The sequence below is a fragment of the Lissotriton helveticus genome, chromosome 1_1, assembly GCF_964261635.1.
Source record: "Lissotriton helveticus chromosome 1_1, aLisHel1.1, whole genome shotgun sequence".
NCBI classification, from domain to species: domain Eukaryota; kingdom Metazoa; phylum Chordata; class Amphibia; order Caudata; family Salamandridae; genus Lissotriton; species Lissotriton helveticus.
This window is the reverse complement of record NC_136057.1, coordinates 224,875,959-224,886,889: the sequence shown is the minus strand read 5'-3', so window position 1 is coordinate 224,886,889 and position 10,931 is coordinate 224,875,959. Positions and strand designations below refer to the sequence as shown.

General features: G+C 52.7%; 1 protein-coding gene across 1 annotated transcript; it reads left to right on the top strand.

Moving 5' to 3' along the window:
- Positions 1-804: 804 nt before the first annotated feature.
- LOC144760668 (olfactory receptor 5A1-like) lies at positions 805-1,782 on the top strand. Its single transcript, XM_078646544.1, has one exon. The coding sequence runs from the start codon at positions 805-807 to the stop codon at positions 1,780-1,782; it is 978 nt and encodes a 325-aa protein (XP_078502670.1).
- Positions 1,783-10,931: the final 9,149 nt, after the last annotated feature.

Below are 10,931 nucleotides of genomic sequence, written 5' to 3'. Positions count from 1 at the left end.
GATAGGAAAGGAACGGGTCTGCTGACCAGATATACGCAGTTGGGCCCTAGGAGATCTATACATTGCATCAATTGCCTGTATAAATTCTTTAGGAAAACCTTTCCATTTCAAGACCGACCACAGGAACCCCCAGGAGACCCTGTCGAACGCCTTTTCGGCGTCCAGCAGGATCAACCCAAGAGGGGATCTAGTAACCTGAGCCCAATCAAGTAATGCAATACAACGTTTAACATGATCAGCAGTATCTCGGCCAGGTATGAATCCATGCTGAAATACCGATACCAGAGGGATAATTACCTGTACAAGTCTACTGGCCATAATTTTTGAATACATTTTTGAATCGCTATTAATTAAAGAAATAGGTCGGAAAGACGATGGTAATAGCTCAGGTTTGCCTTTTTTTTTTAACAAAACTATAATTGTGTTTTGCCATGATTCTGGTATCATACCCCTCTGGGCTGCTCTTAAAACCTCCAAAAAAAACTGACCTATAGAACTCAAGAGGTACAGCATCTGGTCCACAGGCCTTACCGTTAGCCAATGACTTTAACTTTCTGAGTGCTTAACAATGGCGCTCAGACCAATCACAATGCTACATGCAGCGATTGTGATTGGCTCGATGAGTAAGGAGCCTTGGTGCTTCGTGGTTCCTGCTTTTGAGGAACTGAGATCCTGCGGCTGGCTGGCCTGAAGCTAAGTGTTTATTATGGATTGTTTAATTTCATTTATTACTCAGATCAATCTGCCATGTTAACAGTCATATTGAATTCTAGAATTCACTTCTCTTTCTCTCTCCTCAGGAAGATGTCAATAACTGCAGCTATGGAATCCAAAAATCAGAGTATTGTGTCTGTTTTTGTCCTTGAAGGATTCACCACAAGCCCAGAGGTGCAAGTTTTGCTCTTTCTTCTCTTCTTAGTAATATACGTCCTCACCCTTCTCATAAATACCACCATCCTCATAATTATTTATGCTGATACGCGACTTCATAAACCCATGTACTTCTTCTTGGCCTCCCTGTCTTTCCTTGATCTTGGTTATGCTTCTTCTACCTCCCCAAAGACATTGATTGATTTCGTCATTGAGAAGAAGACCATTACTTTTCTAGGATGTGTTGCACAAATCTTCACTTTTGTAGGCTTTGGTAGCACTGAATTCTTTGTGTTGGCTGTGATGGCATTTGACAGGTATGTTGCTATTTGCAAACCGCTGATGTATGCAATCACCATGAAAAGCAGTGCTTGCATGCAGCTTATTACTGGGTCTTATGTAGGTGGGTTTTTTCATTCACTGATTACTGCAGGATGCCTCTTTAACTTATCTTTTTGTGGGCCCAACAAAATTGAACACTTTGTTTGTGATTTACCAGCTTTTCTGAAACTTTCATGCACAAGCATCTCCATCAATGAGCTGATTCTTTCAACACTGACCACAGCAATGATGGTGGGTTCGCTCTTTGTTGTCCTTGTCTCCTACACCTATATTGTCATCGCAATCTCAAGGATCCACACCGTGGCAGGGAGGCAACGAGCTTGTTCTACCTGTGCCTCACACTTCATCTGTGTCTTGATGTTCTATGGCACTGTTCTTTTTATCTATCTACGACCCAACTCAAGCTATTCAGCCAAGAAGGACAATGTCATTTCTGTGTTCTATATGTTTTTCACTCCCATGCTGAATCCACTGATTTACAGCCTGAGGAATAAGGAGGTGAAAGATGCAGTGAAACATGTATTGTGTAAGAAAAGGATTACCAAGGTCTTATTGTTTCAAACCCGATAACTCTAGTTTACAGTTGTAAGGGGATCAGAGATGTAAGGGGCTCATAGCAAGAGCTTGGACTTTACAAATATCAGTTTGTGATAAGTGTTGCATAACAGCTTTTCAGAATACGTCCATCATATTTTTGTAGGTAAGAATGAGAGGTCAGAACAATACATATTTTGAGACTAATAGCATACAGTTGCATGAAGCAGCAACAACATAGATTTAGCTAAAGCTATTTCAGATTGAACCGTTTAGAAGTTCACATATATAGACTTAATAAATTAGCTTAATGAACGTTATAGATATAAGTCAAAATGGCAAAATAGCAATATGAGTATGTCTTTGACATGTGAATATCTAACTTATTTCATCCATATTTTTGAACTAAGTGAATAATCTACACATAGTGACATTGATGTTACCACTGACTAGTGACTTGTAGCTGTAGGAGACGCTCCTGCTTCAAATGGGTCTTTGTTTTGACTCAGGTATACTGAAGGTGGAAACAATATGTCAAAGGTTTTTATTCTTTTCTATACTGCCGTGATGAAACCCTGTACAGTGTTGTAAATAATTTAAACATTTCAACTGTCTAAGTAAAGTGGATTATAGAAGTTAAACCCTGTTTTTCTGCTGCTCTATTCCTGTAGTGTAGTTCCTATATTCCCAATAGGCTCTGCGCATTGGAATAATATATCCTATAGATATGAAGTAGGACTTAGGTCAACTAGGTCTCTATCGAATATATTAAACTTAATTGTGAGTGCCAGCTAGCTCAGAGGTCACGAGAAACTCTCGAATGAACAAGAAGGGATTAGTTTCTGACAACCACATAAACATGACAACTTTGTTTCCCCAAGATAAAATTGATCTTCAGAGTTGTGGAAAAAATAGATAGATATTTTACTCAGTCATTCGTGCATGTTTCGTTTCACCAGAGGTGCAGAGAAATAGAGAGACGGGTGTTTTCCAATAAAATTATTTATTGAACAGTCTTCTTTCTCATGCAGAAGAAATGAACTGCTACAATCGCAATACTGGCCGTAAAGTATAATCCGTACAGCAAGAAGAATATTATAAAATAATACTGTAAAAGCATGGTATGGATTCTTAAGCCATAAAATACATATATAACTAACAAAGGCTTAAAAGTATTCAACTGGTGCTTCTAAAATAGGCCTACCCTGATGTACCTAACCTAAGTCTAGTACGAGGGGAGAGGTAAGTGAAGTGTATCATAAATCTAGTATTCTTTTGCCAAGAGTCTATCCAAGATTTCTCTTAGGGTCTAATCAGCTCGGTACATTGGTTTAGAATGAAGGAGGTCTGGTATCTCTCTGTCTCAGGACTCGATTTCCCAACTACCCGCAAGGGTAGCTTGGAAACACTGGAGCTGGATTTCTGGGCAAGAGAAAATACAGCGTCTCTCTCAGTGCGTCTTCTGGAGGGTCGGCTTCCTTCGGCACTTGCTGTAGCGAGCTGCGTCGGGCAAGTAGATAGTCGAACAGCTCCAAACCACCATGTGTTTGCTATGGCAAGTGTGGGCATATTTATACCTTGAAGGTGCCGAGCGGCCCTTGACCTTATCAGGTAGGTTGCTCCTCTCCACTGCTGCTTCTCCAGCACTTTTGCCCTTCACCCTTGGTTCCACTGCCCATTCCTGGTTTCCGTTGTTTTCTAGCTGTTCTTCCTCGCCCCTCCCACTGCTCGCAGTTCCCTCCGATGCTGCCCCTGCGGCCCCCCCCGCGCCCATTCGCTAATCCCCTGCCTTCCGCCTCCCAGCTGCTCCTCCCTCCCAGATCCATCTTTAACTGCTGGCAGCGCACAGTGAGGAGAGCGACCCTTGACCACATCAGGTAGGTCGCTCCCCCCGCTGCTGCTTCTACAGTGCTTGTGCCCTTCACCCTTAGTTCCACTGCCCATTCCTGGGCTCCGTTGTTTTCTCTCCATTCTTCCTTGCCCCCCCGCCCACTGCTTATAGTTCCCACCACTGATGCCCCTGCGGCCCAGCCCCCCCATGCCCATTCGCTAATCCCCTGCCTCCCGCCTCCCAGCTGCTCTTCCCTCCCAGATCCACCTTTAACTGCTGGCAGCGCGCGGTGAGGAGAGTGACCCTTGACCTCATCAGGTAGGTCGCTCCCCCCCCCGCTGCTGCTTCTCCAGTGCTTGTGCTTCATCCTTGGTTCCACTGCCCATTCCTGGGCTCCGTTGTTTTCTTGCTGTTCTTCCTCGCCCCCCCGCCCACTGCTCGCGGTTCCTGCCGCTGCTGAACCCTGCAGCCCCGCCCCCCCTGTGCCCATTCGCTAATCCCCTGCCTCCCGCCTCCCAGCTGCTCCTCCCTCCCAGATCCCCTTAAATAACAGCAGCTGCACAGTCGCGCCGCTGGCGTGCTGAAGGCGCACCTAAGGCAAGCCCGTCTGCGCCTGTCCACGCCTGGACCGCGCCCAGTTCTAGAACCCCATGACCCCGCGAATGCCACTACTCCAGACTCCACTACGATGCCAACAGCCTCAATGCACTCAACACCGGCTGAAACAAAACCTGCTTCCAGGCCACCCTGAAACGGACCAACGGACCCATCTCCTGCCGCACCTATAGCTTCACCTGCGACAGAACCACCAAACCTCCAAGGACTGGACCCAACCACCTCCGCTGCATACTACTCAACACCTGCTCCGCACGTAAACACGCCGTCGAGCTCTGGGATCTACTCGACACCTCCACCCCAGACGTGGCCTTCCTGACCGAGACCTGGTGGAACGACTCCTCAGCGCCCGACATCGCCATAGCCATCCCGGACGGCAACAAGTTCACCCGCATGGATCACGCCAACGGAACCGGAGGAGGAATAGCCATCGACCACAAATCCACCCTCAAGGTCACCACCCACGCAGAAGACACCCTCAACACCGCCGAACACCTGCACTTCCGGATCCACACCGACCCCAACACCACCCTCAGAGGAACACTTATCTAAAGACCCCTGGACCCCGTGCCCACTTCAGTGACTCCATCGCTGACCTCGCCAGCACACATGCACTCGCCTCCATGGACTACATCCTCCTCGAGGACCTGAACTTCTACCTCGAGAACAACTACGATGCCAACTCCGCCACTGCCCCTGCGGCCCCGCGCCCATTTGCTAATCCCCTGCCTCCCGCCTCTCGCCTCCCAGCTGCTCTTCCCTCCCAGATCCACCTTTAACTGCTGGCAGCGCGCGGTGAGGAGAGCGACCCTCGACCTCATAAGGTAGGTCGCTCCCCTCCTCTGCTGCTTCTCCAGCACTTGTGCCCTTCACCCTTGGTTCCACTGCTCATTCCTGGGCTACGTTGTTTTCTCGCCGTTCTTTCTCGCCCTCCTGCCCACTGCTCTCGGTTCCCGCCGCTGCTGCCCCGCCCCCCCTGCCTCCCACCTCCCAGTTGCTCCTCCCTTCCAGATCCCCTTAAAATGACAGCAGCTGGCACGTCGAAGGCGCACCTAAGGCAAGCCAGTCTGCGCCCATCCGTGCCTCGACCGCGCCCAGCGCCAGAACCCCTGGACCCTTGGACCCCGTGAACGCCACTACACCAGACTCCACTACGACACCAACAGCCTCCACGCACTCAACGCCGGCCGAAACAACACCTGCTTCCAGGCCACCCCAAAACGGACCCACGGACCCTTCTCCTGCCACAACTGTAGCTTCACCTGTGACAGAACCACCAAACCTCCAAGGACTGGACCCAACCACCTCCGCTGCATACTACTCAACACCCGCTCCGCACGTAAACACGCCATTGAGCTCTGGGATCTGCTCGACACCTTCACACCAGACGTGGCCTTCCTGACCGAGACCTGGTGGAATGACTCCTCGCGCCTGACATCGCCATAGCCATCCCGGACGGCTACAAGGTCACCCGCATGGATCGCGCCAACGGAACCGGAGGAGGAATAGCCATCGACCACAAATCCACCCTCAAGGTCACCACCCATGCAGAAGACACCCTCAACACCGACGAACACCTGCACTTCAGGATCCACACCGACCCCAACACCACCCTCAGAGGAACACTTATCTAAAGACCCCCTGGACCCTGGGCCCATTTCATTGACTCCATCGCTGACCTCACCAGCACACATGCACTCGCCTCCATGGACTACATCCTCCTCGAGGACCTGAACTTCTACCTCGAGAACAACTACGACGCCAACTCCGCCACTGCCCCTGCGGCCCCGCGCCCATTTGTTAATCCCCTGCCTCCCGCCTCTGGCCTCCCAGCTGCTCTTCCCTCCCAGATCCACCTTTAACTGCTGGCAGCGCGCGGTGAGGAGAGCGACCCTCGACCTCATAAGGTAGGTCGCTCCCCTCCTCTGCTGCTTCTCCAGCACTTGTGCCCTTCACCCTTGGTTCCACTGCTCATTCCTGGGCTACCTTGTTTTCTCGCCGTTCTTCCTCGCCCTCCTGCCCACTGCTCGCGGTTCCCGCCGCTGCTGACCCGCCGCTGCTGCCTCCCACCTCCCAGCTGCTCCTCCCTTCCAGATCCCCTTAAAATGACAGCAGCTGGCACGCTGAATGCGCACCTAAGGCAAGCCAGTCTGCGCCCATCCGCGCCTGGACCGCGCCCAGCGCCAGAACCCCTGGACCCCTGGACCCCGTGAACGCCACTAGACCAGACTCCACTACGACACCAACAGCCTCCATGTACTCAACGCCGGCCGAAACAACACCTGCTTCCAGGCCACCCCGAAACGGACCCACGGACCCTTCTCCTGCCACAACTGTAGCTTCACCTGTAACAGAACCACCAAACCTCCAAGGACTGGACCCAACCACCTCCGCTGCATACTACTCAAAACCCGCTCAGTACGTAAACACGCCATTGTGCTCTGGGATCTGCTCGACACCTTCACCCCAGACGTGGCCTTCCTGACCGAGACCTGGTGGAATGACTCCTCGGCGCCTGACATCGCCATAGCCATCCCGGACGGCTACAAGTTCACCCGCATGGATCGCGCCAAGGGAACCGGAGGAGGAATAGCCATCGTCCACAAATCCACCCTCAAGGTCGCCACACACGCAGAAGACACCCTCAACACCGCCGAACACCTGCACTTCCGGAACCACACCAACCCCAATACCACGCTCAGAAGAACACTTATCTACAGACCCCCTGGACCCCAGGCCCATTTCAGCGACACCATCGCTGATCTCGCCAGCACACACGCACTCGCCTCCACGGACTACATCCTCCTCGAGGACCTGAACTTCCACCTCGAGAACAACAACAACGCCAACTCCACCACCCTGTACGCAACGGGTTTCTCCCATCTCGCCCTATATTTTTAGAATCTGCTTCTGTTCCATCTTGTGTCCATCCCAGATAATCGAAGGTTCTGTAGTGAATTAAAAACATGGCTGTTCTCCAAGTGAAATGAGTTATGACCCAGCCAGTTGAAGGATCTACAAGCGCCCTGAGACCTAGCGGTGATATGTGCGCTATATTAGATCTTTTGACTTTGACTTTGACTTCGATCGACAACCTTGCCAACCTCGGCCTTAGACAACTCGTCACCACACCCACCCAAGCCGCCGGCCACACTCTGGACCCCATCTTCTCCACAGGCACCCACGTCACCTTCGACCACACCAACGGACTCCACTGGACAGACCACGCTGCATCCATTTCACCTTCAAGAAACCAACCAGGCACCACCGCACCCAACAGCTGCCTTGCAGCCGCTGGAGCAAAGTCACCGAGGACCAGCTAATCACCACCCTCGCCTAGAACCCACCCACCGACCCCACCAACCCAGACGCCGCAGCCCGCAACCTCAGACAATGGATCGACAACTGCGCCAACACACTCGTCCCGCACAAAAAACCCTTAAACAACCACGCCAGCAAGAGAGCCGCCTGGTTCACCGACGAGCTACAGACCTCCAAATGCGTAAATCGGAAACTGGAGAAAATATGGCTCCACGAACGCACACCGGAAAACCACGCAGCCCACAAGGACGCCACCCACAGACATCAGCACCTCATCAGATTAGCCAAGAGATCCTCCTTCAAAGACCGCTTGGATAACAACGCACACAACAGCAAAGAGCTCTTCAGCATTGTAAATGTACTCTCCAACCCCAGCTCCAACACCAACGACATCCCACCCTCACAAGAACTGTGCGACTCACTAGCCATCTTCTTCCCCCGCAAGATCGCTGACATCCACGACAGCATCAACACCACGACCGACCCGACTACGCCAGACTCCTCCTCCTTCCCTATGAACACCACCAGTGAGCGCCATCTGCCTGACCTCCTGGTCCAACGTCAACGATGACAAGACACGCAAGGTCATGAACTCCATCCACTCAGGATCTCCGTCAGACCCGTGCCCACACCATGTATTCAACAAAGCAGACACAGCCATCGCACCCCAACCACGAAAGGTCATCAACATCTCCTTCGAAACAGCGACATTCACTGAAAGCTGGGGCAACTCCAAAATCTACGCCCTCCTCAAGAAGCCCAAGGCGGACCTCAAGGACCTCAAGAACTTCTGGCCCATCTCCCTGCACCCGTTCCCGGCAAATGACATCAAGAAAATTGTCAACAGACAATTGACCCGCCACCTGGAAGACATCAACATCTGGGAACTGTCCTAGTCTGGATTCAGACAAAACCACAGCACCGAGACAGCCCTCATCGCAGCCACAGACGACATCAGGCGCCAAATAGACAACAGCGAAAAATAAAGCCCACATCCTGCCGGGGCCTGTCGGCCGCCTTCGACACGGTCTGCCATCGCACTCTAAAGACACGCCTCCAAGAAGCCGCAATCCAGGAGAAGGCCCTTGACTGGCCACGCCCTTCCTCTCCGGCAGAACCCAGAGCGTCCGCCTCCCACCCTTCCGATCCGTAGCCACCGACATCATTTGCGGCGTCCCCCAGGGATCATCCCACAGCCCGATGCTGTTCAGCATCTACATGGTCCCTCTCGCACAAGTGGCCCGCCATCATGACCTCAACATCATCTCCTACGCCAACGACACCCAGCTCATCATCTCCCTCACCAAAGACCCACACACCGCCAAAACTACCCTCCACGAGGTAATGAAGGCCGTCGCCGACTGGATGAGGTACAGCCGTCTGAAGCTGAACTCGGACAAGATGGAGGTACTCATCCCCGGACCCACCCCCTCAGCCTGGAACGACTCCTGATGGCCGACCACGCTGGGAACAGCACCAACACCCACCGACCATGTACGCAACCTAGGATACATCCTCGACTCCTCCCTCTCCATGGCTAAGCAGGTCACCGCCGTCTCCTCCTCCTGCTACAACACCCTCTGCATGCTCCGCATGATTTACAAGTGAATCCCGACCGAAACAAGAAGAACTGTGACACAGGCCCTCGTCAGCAGCAGACTGGACTACGGCAACTACGCACTCTGTGCAGGAATCCCAGCCAAACACCTATGACGACTACAACGCATCCAAAATGCCTCCGCCCAACTGATCGTCAACGTCCACCTCCGCAGCCTCATCACCCCCACCTGAGAAACCTATCCTGGCTTCCTGTCGACAAAGGGATCACCTTCAAGCTCCTCATCCACGCACACAAAGCACTCCACAACGCCGGACCAGCCTACCAGAACAGCAGACTCAGCTTCTCCACCCCCACCCGCCAGCTCCGCTCTGGACCTCTGAACCCCTGGACCCCTGGACCCCGCGAACACCACTACACCAGACTCCACTACGACGCCAACATCCTCCACGCACTCAACGCCAGCCAAAACAACACCTGCTTCCAGGCCACCCCGAAACGGACCCACGGACCTATCTCCTGCCACAACTGTAGCTTCACCTGTGACAGAACCACCAAACCTCCAAGGACTGGACCCAACCACCTCCGCTGCATACTACTCAACACCCGCTCCGCACGTAAACACGCCGTCGAGCTCTGGGATCTGCTCGACACCTCCACCCCAGACGTGGCCTTCCTGACCGAGACCTGGTGGAACGACTCCTCAGCGCCCGACATCGCCATAGCCATCCCGGACGGCTACAAGTTCACCCGCATGGATCACGCCAATGGAACCGGAGGAGGAATAGCCATCGTCCACAAATCCACCCTCAAGGTCACCACACATACAGGAGACACCCTCAACACCGCCGAATACATGCACTTCCGGAACCACACCGACCCCAATACCACCCTCAGAGGAACACTTATCTACAGACCCCTGGGCCCCAGGCCCATTTCAGCGACTCCTTCGCTGATCTCGCCAGCACACACGCACTCGCCTCCACGGACTACATCCTCCTTGAGGACCTGAACTTCCACCTCGAGAACAACAACAACGCCAACTTCGCCACCCTGTACGCAACGGGTTTCTCCCATCTTGCCCTGTATTTTTGGAATCAGCTTCCGTTCCATCTTGCGTCCATCCCAGATAATACAAGGTTCTGTAGTGAATTAAAAACATGGCTGTTCTCCAAGTGAAATGAGTTATGACCCTGCCTGTTGAAGGATCTACAAGCGCCCTGAGAACTAGCGGTGAAATGTGCGCTATATAAGATCTTTTGGCTTTGACTTTGACTTTGATCGCCAACCTTGCCAACCTCGGCTTTAGACAACTCGTCACCACACCCACCTACGCCGCCGGCCACACGCTGGACCCCATCTTCTCCACAGGCATCCACGTCGCCTTTGACCACACCAATGGACTCCACTGGACAGACCACCGCTGCATCCATTTCACCTTCAAGAAACCAACCAGGCATCACCGCACCCAACAGCTGCCTTGCAGCCGCTGGAGCAAAGTCACCGAGGACCAGCTATTCCCCACCCTTGCCCAGAACCCACCCACCGACCCCACCAACCCAGACGCCGCAGCCCGCAACCTCAGACAATGGATCGACAACTGCGCCAACACACTCGTCCCGCACAAAAAACCCTCCAACAACCATGCCAGCAAGAGAGCCGCCTGGTTCACCGACGAGCTACAGACCTCCAAATGCGTATACCGGAAACTGGAGAAAATATGGCTCCACGGACGCACACCGGACAACCATGCAGCCCACAAGGACGCCACCCACAGACATCAGCACCTCATCTGATTAGCCAAGAGATCCTCCTTCAAAGACTGCTTGGATAACAACGCACACAACAGCAAAGAGCTCT